Genomic DNA, 20,397 nt, shown 5'->3' on the forward strand with positions numbered 1-20,397 from the left:
GGCCTCTGGGACTCGATCCCCGGGCCTGTTGCTAACATTTGTGTATCCTGAGACGGGGCTCAAGCACTTGCCAACGGGGAGAGAAAGCTGGGGGGTGCCGGGTAAGGTCAGCGACATCCGAGAAAGATGAGCTGGCCCAGAGAGGGCCCCAGCACCTCCATCAGGTCACAGGAGGGCCAGAATTGGGCAGAGCTGCAGCTATGGGGCCAAGGAAAGGTTAGGCTGGACCTAAATGTGAGGACCCTGACCCCACCCCCCACATACCAAATAAAGGCCACTCGGAAAGGGCAGTTTCTCAACTTTATTAGTCTGGAGCTCCTCCCTGCCAGCTCCAGGGGCTGGTCCCTGGGCACAGTGAGCAGGATTGAGGTCAGACAGATTCAGCTTCTGGCCCCTGGCAGCACAGGACAGCTGGTCCAAGGGGTGAGCAGGTGCAAGAGTCCAAATGCTGGCACTTCAGGTGTGGCCGGCTCCTGGCCAGACTCAGGGTGAAGGACAGCCTGCCTCGGCAGCTAAATAGGGCTCCGTGGTCCTCTCCTGGCAGGGGCCAGGGCTGGGCCCTGGGGCAGCATTCCTTCCAAGGCAGCTAAGAGCAGTTAGTGATTCTGGCCAGGAACTGCTGTGCCCACCACTCGTCCAGGTCAATGGGCACAAAGTCTGTGGGCAGAGTAGAAGTCTGGGCAGTGATGCTGCCTCCCAGATCAGTCAGTGTCTGTCCCTTTGAGCTGACCACAGGCCCCTCCCCCAGACCCAAACAGAGCAAGCACTGGGAAGAAGCAGGTCAAGTTCAAGTGCCCTCCCCAATCCCCTAGGGCTAGAATGCAGCAGGGCCCAGGTCAGGGTTGGAGGGAGTGGAGGGGACTCCCTGAGAGCAGGGGGGGCTCACTCTGCAGCCGGGGGCTGGGGGTCTTCTCCACGTACTGCACAGGTCTGGGCCCACTATCGCCAGTTGGGCCACTACCCAGCTGCTGCTCCACTTGCTGCCAAGCTGTTGGGGGAGGGCAGTAGGGCTGAGCCAGGCCTTGGCCTCCTGTCTCCCACCCGGGACCCCAGCTAAGAAGGGGAGTAGGCAGCCCACTGGACCATCACAGGACCAATGGGGAGACAGCCTAGGAAGAACCCAGCCCTCTAGCTGCTTGGAACCAGGTCACAGTGGGGAGGAAGAACAGGGGCCCAGGCCTCACCCTTGGGCCTCGACACTACCTTCAGACACAAATCGGACGTTCTCCTCATGGGCCAGCGTATAGGTCTCTTGGGTTCCCTCAAGGGATGGAGATGTGGCGGGGGGCCGCCGGCCATTCACCCGATTGAACACGAGCCTTGGTCCTGGACTGTGGAGGCAGGGAGGAGCCGGTCAGCAACTGTCCTAAGCCCAGATGATGCCTGGCAAAGCTCCAGGAGCAGATTCAGGCCACCCCCACCACCCCCAGGCCAGGCTCAGCCTGGGCACTTCCTTGACCTTCAAGGTAGTTGCGTGCTGCAGTGGTGGCCGAGGAGGCCTCTCTCCTGCAGGTCCAAGCCCCCAGCAGCTCGATTCACACCTGAAGTCCCCAGCCCCGTGCCCCAGACCCTCAGCAGGGTTCCATGCTCAAGGCACACAGGCACTCCTCCAAGGGTCTCTCGGGCACCCCTACTGCCACCTGCATCCCACCTCCCCAGGACCAGCCAGGCCTCCAGCAACCCACGTTCAGATCTAAGCTACAACGAGATCACTCTGACCCAACCACAGTTGGCCAGGCACAATTCTCGGCCATTTTCTCTCCCCCCGACCCCCTCCAAAGCTTCTCCATCTCACCACTGTCCCCAGTGTGGGAGAAAGGACCCAGACAACAAACAGGCAATCGCCGCCCTTCCCTCTTCCTGGCTGCCCCAGGCTCCGTGGGGATGAGCCCTAAGTGATGGTCTGGCCAAAGAGCACTGAGTGGAGAAGCTGTGACTTCAACCCCAGCCCATCCCTGCAGGTCCCAGATAAGGCAACACTCTTGCCCACAGGGGGTGGGAATGCTGAGTGGAGAAGATGGCCCCCAGGCTCTGGAGCTCAGCCTGGTGGGCGTGGGATGTCCAGGAAGCCACTGGGCCTGTCCAGGTCAGCGGATCAGCGGGGCCCAGGGCACTGATGGGCTGCCCTTGCTGGCGGCAGCTGGCCTAGCCCTGCACACACAAAGCCCAGGATGGGGCCGTGGAGGGAGCGGGGCCCGCACCTACAGCAGGAGGTGGGAGCCGGGAGTCCTGGGCTGCACGTGCCACTCCGCCAGGCACTCGCGGTCCCGCCGGCCTGCTCGCCTTCCTGGGCTCAGGTGCCCCACCGCCGCTCGGGGGTCCTCCTTGGCTGAGAGGGGAACTAAAATAAAGAGGAGTGTCTTGAGGGGCACCGGTCCCGCCAGCTCCAGGCCAGTGAAGAAAATGTAGGGGGGCGGGGCTCCTCCCAGGCCTGAGCTGCACCAACCAGAAGGTATGAAGGTTTGTTCTCAACTTGGACAGCCCCTCACCTGCCACCCCCACCCCCACAAGCCTGCAGACTCCAGGAAAGTGGAGGCTGGACAGCGAAGAAGGAAAACCAAAAAGGGAACTGCAGCCATGGGCTATGGGTCACAGGGACCAAGGCCATAGCCTGACCAGGGCTGAGCAGGGGCCCAGCAGGCAGGCACCCACCTAACCCCCTACCCCACTGGGACCTAGTTACATAAGGATGCTCCACAGGCCCTCTGGGGGAAAGGGCCCTGGCTCAAGTGTGCACCTGTGGATGAAGGCCACGCTGTGCCTGCTCCCAAGGATGCTGCCCGTAGACACACTCCAGTGTCCCTGCTCAGCACCCACACGGCATCCTAGCACTGAGTCTCCTCTCTGACTCCCACGGTAAACCACCCACCCATTTCCAGCCCAGAACCCTGGGCTCAAGACAGGAAAGTGACCCGCCCAAAGTCACACACTGTGAATGGGTGCTAGTTCCAGAACATACGTGCACACCTGCCTGGCCTCAAAGCCCACGTCTCAGTAAAACTCCCAGGCCACCTCCCCGACCTGCTCGCATGACCACCTGGGGGTCATGTGGCGCCATTTTATCTTCTTCCCAACAATGAATGTCACCTGCACTGATCTCTGCTGTCTGCCTCACACTGGGAGCAAGAGCGGCTCAGAGGCACAGCCCCATGGCAGGTGAGAACCCCAGCCTACAGAATTAGCAGGTCAGACACTTTGAGCACCTGCGGTGCACACGGCGCACCAGCCGTGGAGGATGCAGCAATGGCCCAGACACCCCCTCTCTCGTGGGCAAGTTGGGGTGAGGGATGTCGGGTAGTAAACAGGCACTACAGGGGAAAAATCAGGATAGGAAGGCGGGTGGAGCCACTCTGGAGGGTGGCCCCCCGAGAAGGTTCAGGAGAGGGGGTAGGGGGGGACTCACTTGGCCTCCCAGCAGGGTCTTTTCGAGGCCACGGGGACTGGGAGGGGGCCCAGCACAACCAGCACACGCTGTGCCTGCTCACCACTCCCTGGCACACAGTAGGACCCACACAGGACTGAGGTAGGCCAAGGGTTGTGCTTCCTCAGGCCAGGCTGGTCAGCACCCTCCCAACCCCACAGGCTGCGGTGTGCCCAACTGGCTGAGGGTGAAGGTGAGGCATGGTGGGGGGGGGTTAAGGGCTCTATGTGGTCTTTCCCATCTCCCTCCCCAGCATGCCCCAACCCTGGTACAGATGCACCCTGATTTCATCAGCAATGGGACTCTGGAGAGGGAGGTGACACGCTTCTCCAGGTGAGAGGGTGGGGGGCACCCTGGACCACTCTGCTCCCAGGTTATCTGCTTGGGTGACCAGTCATGGCTATACACCTATGTCTTATTTACTCCTCTGGGCAGCAGGGCAGCCGTGAGGACCAAAGCTGAAATCACAAGGCAATATTATAACACAGCCTGGGTCCCAGGAATTGCCCCCCAAGGCCCTGCTCCCCTGTCTCCCCAGGACACGCCTGTGGTTGGTCTAAAATGTTTTAATCACTAGGAAGCAACATCAAAACGTCAACGTGCCCCCAACAGAAGCCACCCCCACCCCAGGGAAGGGCCTCGGCCCAGAAAGATCCCCACAGGCTGCCCCCTCCTGGCAGGCCCCCATCACCTGCACCCTCAGAGCTGCCTCCAGGGGCCCAGAGTCAGCCACCCTGTTTATCTGCTGCCCCTACCCACTGCCTAGCCCAGGAGGCCTCAGGCCTTTGTGGGCTTGGAAGAAAGCCCTGGGCCCAGGAAATGCATAGAATAAACGAAACCAAAGGTCCAGAGCTAAAACAAAAAAGTAAAATGCTCAGCTCTGGGGGATGGGGAGGGGGGAATCTGACCTCCAGGTCAAGGTCATGTGGAGGCCAAATTGGCCAGGACTGAGATTCCTGTGGGGCAGGTGTTGGGCACTGGCAAAACTGCTGGTCAGGAAAGGCAGGAAACTGCAGGTTCCGGCAAGGCCTGAGTATCTGCGGGAGGCCTCCAGTGCCCAGCCAGGGTGTTTTGCGTGAAGGGCACAGGGGAGCGGTGGCCTGGTAGGGCCAAAGGGAACCACGTGCACTTTCTCCCCCAGCCCGCCCTGCAAGGACAGGCCTGGCAGCTTCCCGCCGGGGCCAGAGCCAGGAGGCCTTGCGGGCCAGCACCCTAAGAGATTTTGCTCCCGCCTTCCTGGGCAGCTCGCCTCAAACCTTGGCTTCGCCGCCCAAGGTCGCCCGGGGCATCTGAGTCAGCCGCGTGGAGCTCCTCCGATCCAGGAGCTGGTCCGCTTCCTCCCCACTCGGGTTCCGCCAAGGTCCCACTGGGCCAGAGTGGGAGAGGGGATCGTGCACAGCCGCTCCAGCCCCCTCCGACCCTGCCAGGTACCAGGTGAGGCGGAGGCGCGGAGGTGCGGAGGCCAGAGCCGCCCGCGCGGGCGGGGTCAAACGCCCCGCCCCGCGCCCGCCCCAACCATGTGGCCGGGTCTCAGCGAACCTGCCCCAAGGTCAACCTCTTGGTCCCGCGGCCGCCGACGGCCGGCCCACGCGTCTCACCTCGACAGGGGCCAGGGTCCCGGCGGCTGCGCCCGCGGGGGCGGTGGGGTCGGCGGCGCGGGCTGCCGGCATTTCAGGAGCTCGCCGAGCCGGCTCTCCACCTGCTGCTGCGAGGGACCTGCGGGCACGGGGCGCGTCAGCCGCCGCCGCGCCTGGGCAGTCACTGCGCGGACCCTACCCCCGGCGGCCCTGCCCGCCCCCCTCCCCGCGCACCTGTGCGGCGCTGCGCGACCAGCTTGCTGGGCCCTTTGGTGATCGTGTACATGGTGCGGAGGGGCCGGCAGCCCGCGCGCTCACCGAGACGCACGCCCTGCCCAGCCCTCCGCCGGGGCTCGCACTCGGCGGGGGCCCAGGGCGCGGCCCCTTTAACGGGCGGGGGCCGGGCGCGGCGAGGAGGGGGCGGGCCGCTACACGCCCCCGGCCCTTAAAGGGCCCGCGCGTCGGGGCTGGCCTCGGGGCACGCGGCGGAGGTGGCGCTCCGGCCGTTGGGGAGACTGGCTGCGGCGCGCAGCCACCAGCGCCCCACCCCACATGGCCCAAGGCCAAGGCAGAGGAACCGTCCTGGGCCTGGGACGGCTTTCCACCAACGGAAGGCCAGGTGAGCAGGGGGTGCGGGTGGGAGCGCGTTGACAGGCGCTGGGGGAGCTCTGTGCGCACCCTGGAAGCAAGGCTGTTCCCATTGAAGTTGGGGAGCTTCAGCCAAGGTGCCTGGGTGGGCCTGGGCCAGCGTGAAGGGTCATTCTTGGCCTGGGTCTTGGAAACAAGGGGCCGGAGGCCAGAAAATGTGGGTTTGGGCAGAAACCTGGCGCCCTGGGAATCTCCCTTGCACTCCGTGGGACAGGAATAGTGGGTACACCCTGCTTCCTGAGCCTCCCATGCCAAGATGCACCCCCAGCTCCAGGGACGGGGGACCCCATCCAGTCTGAGAGCAGTGTGGGGGTGGGATCTTGGGGAGAGAGGAGGTGGGTGAGTGAGGATGCCCGGTTTGCCTGTTTCATCCCAATTGGAGAGGAGATTACTGGCCCCCAGACTCAGGTGGCCCGCCTGGAATGAAGTGGGAGGCGGGCTCCACCCCCGGGTTCCTTCCTGAAAATTACATAGAAGTGCCCCTTCCTCCCAGCTCAGGGGCTGCTCAGGGCTGGGGGTTTCCCCACTGCTGCCCAGGCTGTGGGAGAGGAAGCAACACACTCTTGGGTCTGTGAGCCCCAGGACCTAGTGGGCTCAACGGAAGCCTCCCCTCGTCCTCCGTTTGGTTGAGTTCAATCCTTAGCATGCCCCCACCCAAGAAAACACTCTGCCCAGAGTTGTCCAGGAATCCGTCCCCAAGGCTCTTACAGCCACTGCCAGCCCATGCTTTTCCACAAATATTTGAGGAATCTCAGTCCAGCAGGCACCAGGGCCTGGGGTGTCCACTGGGGCCTTGTCTGGGAGCTGCCGCCCCCAAGGGGCAAGGGGACTTACCTCAGCAGCGGCCCAGTGGGCCCCTGGAACAAAGGCCCAGCTCCCCCCACACCTCACTTTGAGAGCAGACCTGAAGCCTCTCCACCCCCCAGACAGAGTGCAGACATTGAGAAGAGTGGGGGTAGCCCTGTCACCGGGGCAGGGAGTGACAGCAGGAGGAACTCCCTCCCCACCTGCTATGTGCAGTGTTCCCCCCCCCCAGCTTTCCCATGAGCCTTCGTGGCTGGTGGGAGGGAGCCAGGCCTGCTCAGGTACTCTTAAGGAAGGGTGTGTCCCAGGGGGTCCCCCTCCCCACCTTCCTGCTCCGCAGGGTGGGCTGCGCTGCGTCAGGCCTGTGATCCTAAGAGGGGAAACAGGGTCTCCCCCAAGCAAGAGCATGTCCAAGGAATCCAGGCCCTAGCAAGCCCCTCCCCAGCCCCCCTGTGCACCCTGCAGTGTCTGTCCCTTGTCCCTCCCCACAGCAGACTCAAGGCCAGCATGCTCCTGCACCATCTGTGCTGGCTGCCTGGCCTTGAGCACACTGCTCACTCACATGCTGGGGAGAAAGCCAGGGTGCGGGGGGCTGTGTTCCCCCTGGTGTGGGGAGCAGGGCCCCCAAGCTGACACAGACTCTGAGAGCCCCTCCCTCGGGCACACCCCTCAGGCCTGCACAAACAAGCCCAGCCTGCGCTTAAGCGCTCTGAAACCCAGGCCTTGAGGCCATAACGTTCAAGCCCTACCGCAGGCCTTATATAAGGTCAAAGGTTGGGTCCAGAGCCCTCAAAGCTCTGGGGAGAAGCAGCTGAGCACAAATGATCCTGACAGGTAGGAGGGGAGAAAGTGCAGGAGCAGCAGGGGGGGGGAATGGGGTGAGGGAGAGCCCAGGGGTCCCCAGGATAGCTGAAGGAGGAGGAAGGCCAGGTGGTGGGAGCAGGCAGTGAAGCCCCCTGCACCTGTTGGGGGGCCTGGTCTCCCCCAGAGGGGCCTTGCCAGCCTCACTGCTCCCAGGACACACCCTGGCGGGGGGGTGTTGGCTGTGAAGCCCCTGCTGTGCCGCCACCTTCCCTGTTGCTGGGGAGGCTGGGAATTTGCCCCCAGGCCCAGTAGGGCAGCCACCCCCGGGGGGGAGGGGCCTAACCCAGCTTGCAAATGGCTGTCTGGGTAAGAAAAGGTCTTCTCCTCACAGACCCCAGTCATCATAATAAAAGCAAACAGAAATTTTCTTTTCTTTCAAAGATTCTAAATACGGTTCTAAAACTTAACCTGAAAGAGGAGGAAGTTTGTTTTCAGTCATTCTCAGTAAGGCGCTCCATCTGAAATCTACGCCCACACCAAGGCAGATCCAGGATGGTGGAGGGCCGGCCAGCAGACCGCCCCCCCCCCCCGAAAGGCGCTGGCTGGGGGCTCTTGCGTCAACTGCCGTTTCAGGGATTGCTTGGCCATTCCCAAACCTAAGTGCAGTGGGGGGTTGAGTGGTGTCCCCCAAAAGCTATGCTCACTGGGAACCTCAGAATGTGACCTTATTTGGAATAAAGGTCTTTGCGGATATAAGTTTGGCGAGGTTTCCAGATAAGGCCATCCTGCATTAGGATGGGCCCTAAATCCAATGATGTGTCTTTGTAGGAGAAAGAGGAACGTCTGGATGCAGGTAGAGAGATTAGGTGAAGGTGAAGGCAGAGTGCTTGCAGGCACCAGCAGCTGGAAACACTGAGGAACCTTCTTCCTGTAGGGCCGCTGGAGGGAGCAGACCATCTTTCTCTCGGACTTGGGGCCTCCAGAAGTACGGGAAAATAAATGTCCGTTGTTTTAAGCCACCGAGTTTGGGGTCATTTGTTACAGCAGCTCTAGGAAGCCAGTGTATCAAGGGAGGCGGCGATGGATGAGGGGACGGGAGGGGGAGTGCCCAGCGCCTTGGCAAAGGGCTGGGGAGGAAGCCTGCACCCCCATCGGGGGTCTCCTGTCTGCTCACAGCTCTCTGGGCACTATAGAGTTACCATGTGGCTAAACACTCATTTGGAAAGATGGCCTGTGCCAAGCTCAGGAGGGCTGCCTGGGAGCTGAATTCTGCCTCAGGAGACAAAATCCTAGAAGACCCCACCAAGCACAGGCCATGGCAGGGTCAGATACTTCCAGGGGACAACTGTTCAGCATTCACTGGGGGTCCTGGACCGGCCCAGAGTCTGACACACAACCATGACTTTTCAGAAGATGTGTGTTCGAACATGTTCACACAAGCATTCACATGTGTGTACACGTACTCACACACTGCAGCCTTCTCTAGCTCTGAGCTTGGTGAGTGCAGCAGGCAGGGGGTAGCTCACACAGTGGCCAGCCCAGAGCGACAAATGTGGCAGGTGGTTATTGCCTGCAGCCCACGAACAAGTCCTTGAAACAGGCAGAGTGACATTCCTCTAGGGACTCAACTGCGTTGATGTTGACACTTTGCTAAGGGCAAAAGGCAATCCTAACCCAACACCCAACCCCCACGACCCTGTAAGTCTACTTTAACATGTAAGAATTCCTTTGGAAACTTCCTTTATCTCTACCCCACAAGATACATGTTGGGAGCATCCCCCAAGCATATGGCCCACCGATATATATCTGAAGGGTCTCATGACTAAGGTTTTATTAGACGGTAATAAATGACCTTTACCTAACAATAGCTAGCCCGCTCAAGGTGCTGGAAACCTTGCTTCCAAATGCCTTAGAAACTTACACTGTCCCTAACCCCCTCCCAACTTGAAAGGATGTAATGGGGGGACGCCTGGGTGGCTCAGTCTTTAGGCATCTGCCCTCACTCCCTGCTCAGCGGGGAGTCTCATCTCCTTCTCCCCCTGCTGCGTTCTCTGTCCTCTCTCTCTCTCAAATAAATACATAAAATCAAGAAAGGAAGGGAAAGAAAGACCACTCCTCATGACCCCAGCGTGGCTCTTTCTGCCCACGGGTCCTGTCCCTATGCTTTAATAAAACCACCTTTTTGCACCAAAGATGTCCCAAGAATTCTTTCTTGGCCGTAGGCTTCGAACCCTACCCTAATGTCTTTGCTACATCAGATAACAACCTAAAGCCAAGTGCTGTTAAATGGAAGACACTGCTGGGTATTTGGGCAGCTTCTGGAGCTGAGCCGTATGACCTGGAGGAATCAGGGAGACTGGTCTGGTTTCTTGCCTCTTAGAGAACACCTGGTGTAAAGGAAAACACTTGCAACACTTTTTATGTTCTACAATTTAACTCAATTCTGATACTATCTGCCCAGCATGAATGCAGACCCCCCCTCCACGCTGAGGGCCCCATCCCATGAGATCGCCACCACGTCCAGGCTGTCACCAGCTGGAAGTCAGGGTTCTCACGACCCCCTTCTCAAGCGCCATAATTTGCTAGAACGGCTCACAGGGGAAACACCGTACTTCAGTTACTGGTTCATCATCAAGGCTGTGACTTGGGAACAGCAGATGGAAGACACCCACAGGACAGTTTGGGGAGTGTGAGGGTGGGGAAGGAGCATGGAGCTTCCAGGCCCTGCCTCCTGCCCGGGAGCGCCACCCTCCCCCTCCTGGCACCTCCATGTGCCCAGAGGCTCCAGAACCTCTTCATTTTGGGTTTTTAGGGAGGCCCCGTTACACAGGCGTGGTTGATGAGATCATTCATCATTGGTGATGGGCTTGGTCTCCAGCCTTCTAATCACACGTTAGGTCCCCTGGCCACCAACCCCCGAGCTCCAAGAGTCACCTGGTTGGTGTGAACCCAGGTAAGGCTGAAAGGGGCTTGTTACGAACCACAGCAGATGCTCCTCTCAGCCCCCGCACATGGAAGGTTACAGAAAATGCCCAGCTCAGCCGGCAAACCAGGTGGAGGGAGGCAAAAGGTGATTCAGGCAAGGGAAGCTCTGGCCTGTGAAACAGAAAGCCTAGGGAAGGGTGGTCACGTGCAGAATGCCAGGGGGGCTGCCTGGAGGGGGCGGCCGCGGACTGCGTGGCACTTCCCCAGGGGGCCGGTCCAGCCCCGACAATCCTACGCTACTTCCCCACCCTAAGCTGCAAGACTGTCCTCGCCGTACCTTACCACATCCCGGCCCCTTCACGACAATCCCAGGTTAAAGCCTGGGTTGGGGCCACCCTCTGGAGCCCCAGCCAGAGTGCCGTCGGGTATGGGGGTCTCTCTCGTGAAAAACTACGCAACAAGGGAGAGAAGCTATACCGCTGCGGAACGCGGCCCTCAGCCTGCAGAACAGGGCCCCTCGGAGGCACGGGCCCCAAGGGGACCATCGGGAAAATACCCTTGGACACAACAAATAAGGCTCCGACTCGATTCCGGGGTCGCCGAGCCCCCATCACAACGTCCGCAAACCCTAGCTAGCGCGGGTCTTGCCGGTGTCGCAGGACAGCCCTGAGCATCACAGGTCCGGTCCGTCCGGGCCCTGCCGGCCAGGACCGCTCCACCCGCGCCCAGCCGACACGAGCCCCGCCCAGCCACGAAGGCCCGTCCACAAGGAACGCTACCGTAGCCACGCCCCACCGGCTCCGGACGCCCGCGGTTGCCATGGTTTCCAAGGAGCGGGCGCGAATCGTGGCCCCCAGCCCTCGTCCCTTAGGCCCGCTCTGTGCGCTCTAGCGCTGGGAGCCCAGGTGACACCGCGAGATTGGCCCCGTCCCCCGTTCACGGGGACCGGGCCAGTCCCAGTGCTCCCACCCTAACCCGTCCGCCGGCTTTGGGACGCGGGGGCGGGTATTCCGCCCCCCCGCCCAGGGACGGCGCGCATGCGCTATGGTACTTCTGCGCGCTGGAGGTTGCCTCACGATCCCTTAAATCTCGCGGTCTGTACAATGAACAACAGCGCCGCTGGTGTAGTGGTATCATGCAAGATTCCCATTCTTGCGACCCGGGTTCGATTCCCGGGCGGCGCAGGCAGTATTTTTCATTTTCCCCATCTCAACAAACTAACTCTCGCTAAGGACACTGATTTCAAAAGGAAAGAAGACCACAAACAAGGAAACATCCATTCCGGAGCAACGCGGACAAGGCATTTTTGGAGAATGAGAGAGTGACAAGCTCCATGAAAATGCCGGAGTGGCCGCGGGTCACTGGATACTGAGCTGACGGTTGCCTGTAAGCCAGCGACCCCGCCGGGGTTGCGGCTCCCGGTGCCCCCCCCCCTGCGGCCGCTGGCCCTTTAAACTCGCAGCCGGCCTTGCGGCGCCGGACTACAACTCCCGGCGGGCCTCGCGCGCCGGACTACAACTCCCGGCCAGCCTCGCGGCGCAGGACTACAACTCCCGGCGGGCCGCGCGGCGTCGGACTGCAGCGCCTGGTGGGTCTCGCGGCCACTGACTGCGGCTACCGGCGGGCAGGCTGAGCTGCTGCGATGCTGGTGGCGGCGGCGGCCGAGCGGAACAAGGAGCCCATCCTACGCGTGCTGCGGCAGTACATGGACCCGGCCCAGCGCGGCGTCCGCGTGCTGGAGGTGGCCTCAGGCTCCGGCCAGCACACGGCCCACTTCGCGCGGGCCTTCCCCCACGCCGAGTGGCAGCCGTCCGACGTGGACCAGCGCTGCCTGGACAGGTGCGGCGGGGCGCGGGGAAGGCGGGACCCCGGCTGGCGAGAGCGGGCGGGGCGCGGGGGCAGGCGGAGCAGGGCCTGTCCCGCTGTCCCGATTCCCCACGCCACCGGGGTACCCCTCTCAGCTCCCCTCAACCATATGCTGCCCTTCTACAGCATCTCGGCCACCACTCAGGCTCAGGGGCTGTCCAACGTGAAGGCCCCGCTGTACCTGGACGTGACCTGGGATTGGGAGCACTGGGGCGGGATCCTGCCCCAGTCGCTGGATCTGCTGCTGTGCATCAACATGATCCACATCAGCCCCCTGAACTGCACCGAGGTCTGTGGGCGCGTGGGCGAGCCACCCACCTGCGCCGCGGGGCAGCCTATGGGTGCAGCGGGAGAGAGCAGGGTGGCACTGAGGCCTGAGCAGGTCAGGCTGAGTCTCTGGCCAGAGAGGCCGAGAGGCTGAGGGCTCTTTCAGGTGCCTGGGGAGAGAAAGCTCCTCATTGACATCCTGCTTCCTCACTCCCCAGGGGCTCTTCAGGGCAGCGGGACATCTGCTCAAACCCAAGGCGCTGCTGATCACCTATGGGGTGAGTGTTTCGGCCAGAGATGATGGGCCTCCCCTGGCGGGCAATCCTGATCCTAGCCAATCTCGGCTGCGTCCTACTTTCTGCACTGCCTCCTTTTGGTTGCAGTATTTTATTACCTTCTCCTTCGACTCCCCTGCACCCAGGGTCTTCCTTCTTCAACATACTCCTGGTCACCTGCCAGTCTCCCTGCAACCCCCGGCTCACCAGCTGGTCCTCAGCTGTCCCCCGCCCAGGGGGCAGGGAGGGGTGTGTCCTTTTCATTCTCTGGGTGCTGGCGTGCAAGACTGCCTGTGTGTCCATGGAGGCATGGCTGACCCCATGTCTGTGGGTGGCGGGCAGAGCCGTGTCCCCATCTCCACAGCCTTATGCCGTCAATGGGAAGATCACTCCGCAGAGTAACGTGGATTTTGATCTGACTCTTAGATGCAGGTCAGAGCTGGATAGGTGGGGGGCCTGGCTGGGAGGGCAGGTGGGCTGGGTGGCTGCCCCCAGCCACAACTGCACCTTCTCCCCCGCCTGGCCCTCACTGCAGGAATCCTGAGTGGGGGCTGCGGGACACGGCCCTCCTGGAGGACCTGGGCCAAGCCAGCGGCCTGCTCCTTGAAAGGATGGTAGGTGGGAGGGTGGGGGGCATGGGTCGCTTCCCTGGGGGCCTGGTCAGCCACTACAGCCCACACCTTGCCCTAGGTGGACATGCCGGCCAACAACAAGTGCCTGATATTTCGGAAAGAATAACTGCACCTGCTCTCGCCTGTTTGTGTTTCCACCAAGACCCCCCCCTCCCCTGGACCAAACCCAGAGGCCAGCCCCTGTCTCCCAGGGCTGGGCCATGAGGACTGGCCTTGCCTGGTCTGGGGGCTCTTGGCTGATGGCCACAGGGCTGCCTAGAACCTGGGAATAAAGTGTTGTCTGCTGCTCACTGCTGGTGTCAACCATGCCTCCTTCTGGGACCACTCCTGGTGGTGGGCGGGGGGGGTCTGGCCTGTGGGGTCAGGGCTTGGGGGCCTCCTGGACCGGCTGCTCTGCTGAGGGGACAGAGGAGGGAGAGAAAATTCAGGCCCTGCTGGCTGAGCCAGCTGCTGGGCTCTCCTGCCCCAAGAGGCTTGTGCTGCTGCAGGGAAACCGCAGGTTCCCAAGGACGGAACTGGGACTGGAGCCCATGCTCCAGTGTGCTAGCAGGACACCAGCTGAGGGCCCCCCAGGAGGTCCAGCACCTATAGGCCACCGAGGTCTGGGGAAGCCCTGACTTTTATTCAGCGGTACAGGAAGGCAGGGCGGGCGGGGTTAGTCCTGGAAGCGGTTCAGCAGCTCGCAGGCCTTCTTCTCGAGCAGCTCCCAGATCTTCTTGACACGCTTCTCGCTCGCAGCGCGGACATAGCTGCCAGCATCCAGCACAGCCACGCCGTCTCGCACCTCACCCATGATAACCAGCGGGCCGTCACCGGCTGTCACGTTGGGGCAGGGGCAGGTCCAGTCCATGCCGCTCAGCGTCACCTCCAGGTACTTGGTGCCCAAGAACCTAAGGCCCATCTTGTCGTCCTTGAGCACCTCGTCCAGGGCCACGCGGGCAATGCCACCGCCCCCCGGCTCGGGCTCCTCCAGCACCTCGGTGAGCCGCCCCACGATGGCGAAGTCGCTGCGACACAGGCTGAGCGCCAGCTTGCTGCGAAGGCGGCAGGCCCGGCAGGGCGGCGTGCGCGGCACAGGGCAGGCGTCCTCACAGCTCGCGCGGCTCTCAAAGTTGTTGCCATTGCCCTCGCAGCCACCATACACGAAGGGGTGACACTGCTGCAGCAGCGGGCTGTAGGCCCAGCGCGGCTCCCAGCCCTGGCAGCGGCCCTGCACGGCCGGCAGCGCACAGGCGTCGCCAGGGCCCTGGGCGCAGGCCTGCTGGCATGCCTCGTAGGTCTCGAAGCCGCGGCCGCCTCCCTCACAGCTGCAGGCGGGGAAGGTCATGCAGCCTCCCCGCTGTGGGTCAAAGTGCCAGAGGACCAGGCCGGGGGCCGTGCTGCTGCAGGCCCGCAGGTCAGGCAGGCACTCGGCCGGGCCAGAGGCCGTGGGCGCCCCGGCCCCAACCGGCTCCCGCCGGACCACGGAGAGCGGGAAGTCGGCCCGCAGCAGGCCAGCGGCGTTGCGTGCCGTGCAGGTGTAGAGACCTGCGTCCTCGGGCCGGGCATTGTAAAGCACCAGCTGCCCGATGCTGGTGACCACCACGTTGCCATACATCTGGTCTGGCCGCATGATCAGCGTCTCCCGCTGGTCGCTCTGCTTCTCCCAGGTCACGGCGGGTGGCGGGCGGCCGCTGACGTCACAGTGGAGGCTGGCGGTGCCCCCTACGAACACCGCCTGTGGGGCGGGGCTGCTGTAGAGGGCAGGCGGCGTGGGGGCATCCCCAGGTGTGGGGCGGGCCGTGGGCTCTGGGGGCCCTGGGCTGCTGGGCGCCCAGCTGAGGACGTGCTTGCAGGGCACCACGTGCAGGCGGAGGCCGCGGAGGCAGGCCTCCGCATCCATGTAGCAGCGGTTGTAGTAGGTGAGGCCGTCCGAGGCACAGGTGAAGCTGGGCTCCTTCTCGCAGCGGTCCCGGCAGCGGCACACGGGCTGCCCGTCCCATATGTCGCAGTCGGAGCCCTGCTGAGGGCACGTGAAGCCCTCACACGAGGCCAGCAGCGTGGGCACCGCTGGGCCGCCAGGGAAGCGCGCCGCCACACAGCTCTGTAGCCCGCACACGTTGGTACAGCACTTCTCGGCGGCCTCACAGTCCTGGGGAGTGGGGAGCAGCTCAGTGAGCACCCTAGCTCCGCCTGTCAGCTTGTTCAGAGGGAGCTGAGCCCCAGCTGCCCTTCCCGGAACCTGTCTCCCCCCGGGGAAAGCCCAACACATTTCCAGAAATTTCCTTCCCATGCTCTAACTACAATGAGACCCTGTCGAGCGTGTCACATCACTGAAGCTCACTGAATCCTCAGGTCCTCACCCCACAGAGCCGGTTTCATCACACCGACAAGGAAACCAAGGCCCAGGGCAGGGGTGAGGGGGGGGCCACGTACAATGTGCTCAAGACCACTGCAGGTGGTGCAGGGTAGGGCTGCAGGGCAGATGTCCACGTGTGAACCTCCCTGCCTTTTGACCTTCCTGGTCCTGAGAACAACTGGTCCTAGAGTGCGGGTAGGCAGGTTTGGGGAGCGAGGAAGGGGCTCTTAATCTCAGACACATGAAGGCAAAGCTGGGACCCTCATACACAGAACAGCCTAAAACCCCAGCAGCCGAGTGTGGGGAGCCTGAGGAGGCAGCAGATTCCCAGGAATGGGGCCACAGTGCAGCTGCTGGGGTCCCCCTCTGTGGGCAAGGCCTGGGTGCAGGGGTAGGGCTGGGCTTCCCCAGACTCACCCAGCCTCCAAGGTGCCTGAGCCCCCCACATTGTCCAACCCCCAACCAGGCCCTGTGCTTACCTGGTCCCTGACGCACTCACGCTCACAGGTGCTCTGGGCATCCACCCAAAGGTTGGGGCTGAGCTGGTTGGGGCACACGCCGGAGTGGCTTCTGGGTCCTGGCGGCAGGCTGGCCCCCAAGGTCAGCCCAACCACGAGGAGCAGCGGCAGGAGTGGCCTCAGGGCCAGCATGGGGACCGCCGGGCCAGGGGGTGGGGGATGTGACCACCAGTCCTTCCTCAGGCCCTGCCTAGCCTGCCCCTTAAAGCATCTACTTTTCCAGGCCCGCGGTCGCTGTCCCTGCCCTCAGGCCCCCGACTGATCCCTGGGGCTCTTCCCTGGCCCCCAAGGTCCGAGCCCACAGCAGTGCGAGGGGCTGGATAGGTTCCAGGCCTCTCGCAGCTCTGAGTCTGTGCATGTGGCGCCGGCCCCTCCCCTGCCTGGCCCCTCTGTGGTCAGCACAGGGCGGGGGGGGGGGGGAAGGGGAGGAGGGCTGGGGAGGGGCTGAGGCCCAGGAGCACAGAAGACAGTGGCCACGAGGGTCAGGAGGGGCGGAAAAGGGCCAGAGAAGGGCTGGCTCTGGCGGGGGAGGGGAGGGGAGGGGAGGCTGTGATTGGAGCCCCTCCTCCCTCTAGGCACTGGGCTGGGGATGGAAGGGCCCAGGGGTCAAAGCAGCCTCTCAGACCTCCCCAGCCCAGGTCAGAGGAGGGGCCTGGGCTGGGCTGGCCAACCCCCTCTGGCTCCCCAACCCGCCCCAGCTGTCCCAGGGCCTGGATCTCCCCCACAGCAGGTCCACACCAGCCCCTTACCCAGATTCATCACCTCCATAGGCACAGGGGCTCTGTGTTCGACCCCCTAATGAGGTGTTCTGCTCCCTTTGCAGGGAAAAAAATCTCACAACCTTCTCCATGATCCTTCTCAGGGTCACGACATGCCAACAGGTCTTGGGGGGACCCTTTCTGCTAGTGTGGAGACCTCCGGGGACCCGAAGCTGATGGGGGTTGGGGGAAGCCAATGTAAGGCAGGACTTTGCATTTCCGGAGCACCCCCAGCATGGCTCCAGGTCCAGGCTCTTCCACGACCAGGCAAGGCAGGTACCAAAGAAGTGAGGTCCCACGACACTCAGCAGGGAGGGAACCACGCCGGCTGGCACCGGTCACTCAGGCAGCAAACACTGGAAACGGGGCTGCTGCGGCCGAGGAACTGAGTGTTTACTTGGGCTGACTTGAATTTCAGTAGCTGTGGCCCCACACAATCCCGAGGCCAAGGTCATCTAAAAAGCACCCTGGAAACGGCAAATTTCCGAGGAGCTGCTCCAGTCGCTGGGAGGAGGAGCCTTCCGGTGGGGGTGGGGTGGGGATGGAAGCCCCTCCTTGGCAGGCCTGGCAGGGAGATCTAATGCAGCAACAGGACAAAGCCGCTGGACTCTGCCCTTCCAAACCCTTCCCAGGGGCCTGGGGCCCCAGGAGCATCTGCTCAGAGACCAGACGGAAAATGTCCCATGGCCCTGCGTCTGACCTTCTGACCTGGGAGGCAGGGAAATAAAAGCCTTGTCTGGTCAGAGTGAGACCAAGAGGCCCCAGATGCAAAGAATGCATACAAGGGGACCGTGGGTGTGGGGGTTCCAGATCCAGGACAGTCCCTCAGAGAGCTGCAGCTAGAGGCCTGGGTCCTGGAGCGGTGGGTGGGGGGTGGGGAGGCTCATTCAGAGGAGTTCCCCAACTGTCAGTGCCACCAAACCCTTGGACTGAACCCCGTCAGCAGGTGGCTTTCCCAACCCAGGCCCTGGTCTGGATCCGGGAGGCTGTGCTGAGTCTCTGCAGGTGGGAAGCCCCCAAGTCATCCACTGCATCCCTGGCTCCGTGCCCACCACCCTCAGACAGTTAGGCCTGCCTACACGGACATGGGAGGGGGCTCAGGGCGTCCCACTTTCCACCCTCGGAGGGAGCAGAGAGTAGTGGTCTCTGGGGTGCGGGGGGTTGCCTGTCTGGCCCACGGAGAAGCGCCCTGTGTGTGGCCTGGACTGAGGTGGCCACGGCAGCCAGGCTCAGCCCTCACGGCCAGGACCAGCACCAGCCACACCTACCACCTGGCCAGTTAAAACCAGAGGCTCTCAGCCTAGCAATCAGAGCTGAATCACGTTTACTGTACAAAGAAAGGAAAACCGTCCAAACTGAGCACAGGAATGGCGTGTCAGACAGCAGCAAAGGGTAGTGTTGATAAAGTGAACGTAGGACTGTCCACGTCCTCAAAACAGTCTGTGTGACTGGGTTCAAAGTCCAAAAAAAGGCCCCCCCCCCACCCCTCCCTGCAGGCAAGGCAGGACAGGTGTGGCCTCCCCTGCCTGAGCCTGCTGAGGCCAGGCCTCATCGGGGACCCCAGACACCCTGCACACACAGGCCGGGGCCCCACCCTGCCTCCCAGACACGCAGCATGTAGAGTCCCAGAGCCCAGGGCAGGGCCGTGAGGAGGAGGTAGAGCTGAGCACCAGTGTGACCGGTGGCCATGTCGCCAAGCAGGCGGCAGGAGGAGGCAAGGCCTCCTGCTCAGGGCTGGCTGGTGGGGTCTCCAGGAGAGGCTCGGGGTCCACCGCTGGGACCAGTCCAGGCAGCGTCACTAAGAGATGTGTCAGAACGGTTTTGGTGACGTGGGACCATGAGGGCCGACGCCAGGCAAGGAGTGGGTGTGGGGTCACACCCGAGGCTGGCAAATAGAAGCTGGTGAGGGCAGAGTCCAGGTGCCTCAGGAGACGAGGGGGCGGGTGGGTGTACACCCACTGAGTATCTTCTGCACCTTCCCCTGAGACACAGGAATGTCTGAGAAACACCAGCAGTCCACTGGGGAACGGAGCCCTTGCCCCCAGCCCCGAGACACGCAGGATGTTGTCTAGGAGGGCCGGCGAGAGCCCAGGAAGCTGCGGCCACACCACGCCGACCACTGGGGGCCAGAGCTGCCGCCCAGCCATCTCGGGGCGCACACTGACCCCCGTGTTCACAAAGGCTGGTGGAGGCAGCCATGGGCCCGAGTGCACTGCCCAGAGCTTCCATGTGTCCTCCCCGCGCCTGCACAGCCCACACCACCCCACATGAAGTGTGTGAATTCAAAGGTTGAAACCCTGACCGGGATTCCTCATCTTTGACTCAAATCCCCTCCCCCTCTCCAAATGTCCCAGAGCCTGAACCCACTGCTGACGGGGGCCCACCATGAGGCTGTGTCAAGGCTGCCCTGCCCGTCCTTTAAAAATGTACAAAAAGGTGAACATCTTCCATATAAATAAGAAAGGGAGCCAGGCCTCCCGGGTCCTCAGAGACAGCCCCCCCTTGAGGCTGGGGCCAGGCAGAGCCGCCTCCTGGGCACTTCCCAGACGCACCGCACTGTGGGGTCCCGGGCTTGCTCCCCCGAGACCCCCACAGCTCTCTCCGGTCCCACGGAACTTGTCTGGCGGAAGACCACTTCCATGCGCCGTGCGCCCCCACGCTTCCCAGGAGGCGGTGTGGCCAAAGCCTTCCCTGCACACGGCACCAGGCCCAGCGCCCGGCCAGAAGCGTTCCCCAAGCACAAGCCCTTCCAGAGCGCACTGGACAGGGTGGTGCCCAGCCTGCCCGCTAGGAGATCTTGCAGTTGCTCCTTGAGCAGTTCTGGGGCGGGCTCTGGGGCGGGCGGATGGACTTGGACCTCTTGAGGCTATTGCCCTTGTTGCTGCTGCCCCCTGCCCCACTGGCCAGTGAGTAGGAGCGCCCGTGCATCATGACAGCATTCATGCCATTGGCCATCGAGAAGGACTTGAGATGGCTCTTGATGGTGACAGGCAGCGGGAGCTTGTCGATGAGGTGCACGGGGGTGCAGGAGACAATGGCCCGACAGCAGAGGTCCTGCAGGCTGAACACTGCACATGGGGGTCAGACCGCGGTGGGGGGAAGGCAGAGGTCAGACTGCAGGGATGGAGAGGGTTGCCCTGGACACCCACCACTCCGCCCCAGCTGCCAGTGTCCTGGCAGGAGACATAGGCTTCCAGCCACCCTGGCCCTTCTGGCAGCTCGCGTGGGACAGGGCTCAGGCTGAGGGACAGGGAAGCATACAGCCAGGACCTTTATGGGTCAGCTCCAGGAGGGCAGGCTTAGAAGCCGCTCCCTTTCCACTCTGGGGCAGAGTCCACAGCACTGCCTCCCAACACCGAGGTGCAGACAGGATGTCCTGCACGGTCCCCTCCTGGAACACCAGGACCCCACACAGAGCCAGCTTAGCCAGATCAGCCGCCAGGGGGTCGGGGAAGCAGTGGAGGAGAGCTGGCCTCCCCTGCAACCTGGGACGCCGGCCCCTGAGCAGGCTGCCGGAGCCCCAGTCTGTTTCAGTTTTCTTGCCCACAGCCCGGGGCAGCCCCT

At 62.7% G+C, this 20,397-nt stretch overlaps 4 protein-coding genes, 1 long non-coding RNA gene and 1 other non-coding gene across 11 annotated transcripts in view; 3 read left to right on the top strand and 3 right to left on the bottom strand.

Annotated features, from left to right (window-relative positions):
• Positions 1 to 286: 286 nt before the first annotated feature.
• On the bottom strand, positions 287 to 5,358 carry MCRIP2 (MAPK regulated corepressor interacting protein 2). 3 transcript variants are annotated; one of them, XM_025877863.2, is made up of 5 exons: positions 5,233 to 5,358; positions 5,020 to 5,137; positions 1,204 to 1,331; positions 922 to 988; positions 287 to 657 (listed from the first exon to the last, which is right to left on the bottom strand). In XM_025877863.2, the coding sequence occupies exons 1-5, from the start codon at positions 5,282 to 5,284 to the stop codon at positions 642 to 644; spliced, it is 381 nt and encodes a 126-aa protein (XP_025733648.1). In that variant the 5' UTR covers positions 5,285 to 5,358; the 3' UTR covers positions 287 to 641. The 3 variants fall into 3 exon arrangements, with proteins under 3 accessions (XP_025733648.1, XP_025733647.1, XP_025733649.1); XM_025877862.2 differs by having other exon boundaries at positions 887 to 988; XM_025877864.2 differs by lacking the exon at positions 922 to 988.
• A 124-nt stretch (positions 5,359 to 5,482) lies between these two features.
• On the top strand, positions 5,483 to 8,269 carry LOC112828421 (uncharacterized). The gene is made up of 2 exons (XR_003209507.2): positions 5,483 to 5,617; positions 8,083 to 8,269. It is a non-coding gene; the product is annotated as an uncharacterized lncRNA (long non-coding RNA).
• Positions 8,270 to 11,292: 3,023 nt separating this feature from the next.
• On the top strand, positions 11,293 to 11,363 carry TRNAG-CCC (transfer RNA glycine (anticodon CCC)). Its single transcript has one exon. It is a non-coding gene; the product is annotated as a tRNA-Gly (tRNA).
• Positions 11,364 to 11,728: 365 nt separating this feature from the next.
• On the top strand, positions 11,729 to 13,503 carry METTL26 (methyltransferase like 26). The gene is made up of 6 exons (XM_025877835.2): positions 11,729 to 12,018; positions 12,172 to 12,334; positions 12,531 to 12,590; positions 12,952 to 13,019; positions 13,123 to 13,201; positions 13,278 to 13,503. The coding sequence occupies exons 1-6, from the start codon at positions 11,822 to 11,824 to the stop codon at positions 13,323 to 13,325; spliced, it is 615 nt and encodes a 204-aa protein (XP_025733620.1). The 5' UTR covers positions 11,729 to 11,821; the 3' UTR covers positions 13,326 to 13,503.
• Positions 13,504 to 13,822: 319 nt separating this feature from the next.
• WFIKKN1 (WAP, follistatin/kazal, immunoglobulin, kunitz and netrin domain containing 1) lies at positions 13,823 to 18,009 on the bottom strand. 2 transcript variants are annotated; one of them, XM_025878162.2, is made up of 3 exons: positions 17,114 to 18,009; positions 16,037 to 17,006; positions 13,823 to 15,350 (listed from the first exon to the last, which is right to left on the bottom strand). In XM_025878162.2, the coding sequence occupies exons 2-3, from the start codon at positions 16,205 to 16,207 to the stop codon at positions 13,875 to 13,877; spliced, it is 1,647 nt and encodes a 548-aa protein (XP_025733947.1). In that variant the 5' UTR covers positions 16,208 to 17,006; positions 17,114 to 18,009; the 3' UTR covers positions 13,823 to 13,874. The 2 variants fall into 2 exon arrangements, with proteins under 2 accessions (XP_025733947.1, XP_025733948.1); XM_025878163.2 differs by lacking the exon at positions 17,114 to 18,009 and having other exon boundaries at positions 13,823 to 15,741; positions 16,037 to 16,131.
• Positions 18,010 to 18,140: 131 nt separating this feature from the next.
• The window catches only part of RAB40C (RAB40C, member RAS oncogene family), a 28,955-nt gene continuing 26,698 nt past the window's right edge, over positions 18,141 to 20,397 (bottom strand). For all 3 annotated transcript variants that reach the window (XM_025877679.2, XM_025877681.2, XM_025877680.2), the window contains exon 7: positions 18,141 to 19,901. In XM_025877679.2, the coding sequence (XP_025733464.2) occupies positions 19,621 to 19,901 (281 nt within the window). In that variant the 3' untranslated portion in view covers positions 18,141 to 19,620. The remainder of the gene's footprint in view (positions 19,902 to 20,397) is intronic.

This window comes from Callorhinus ursinus, unplaced genomic scaffold (genome assembly GCF_003265705.2).
Source record: "Callorhinus ursinus isolate GAN/ISIS: 27379988/994484 unplaced genomic scaffold, GSC_fseal_2.0 scaffold13, whole genome shotgun sequence".
Classification (NCBI taxonomy): Eukaryota; Metazoa; Chordata; class Mammalia; order Carnivora; family Otariidae; genus Callorhinus; species Callorhinus ursinus.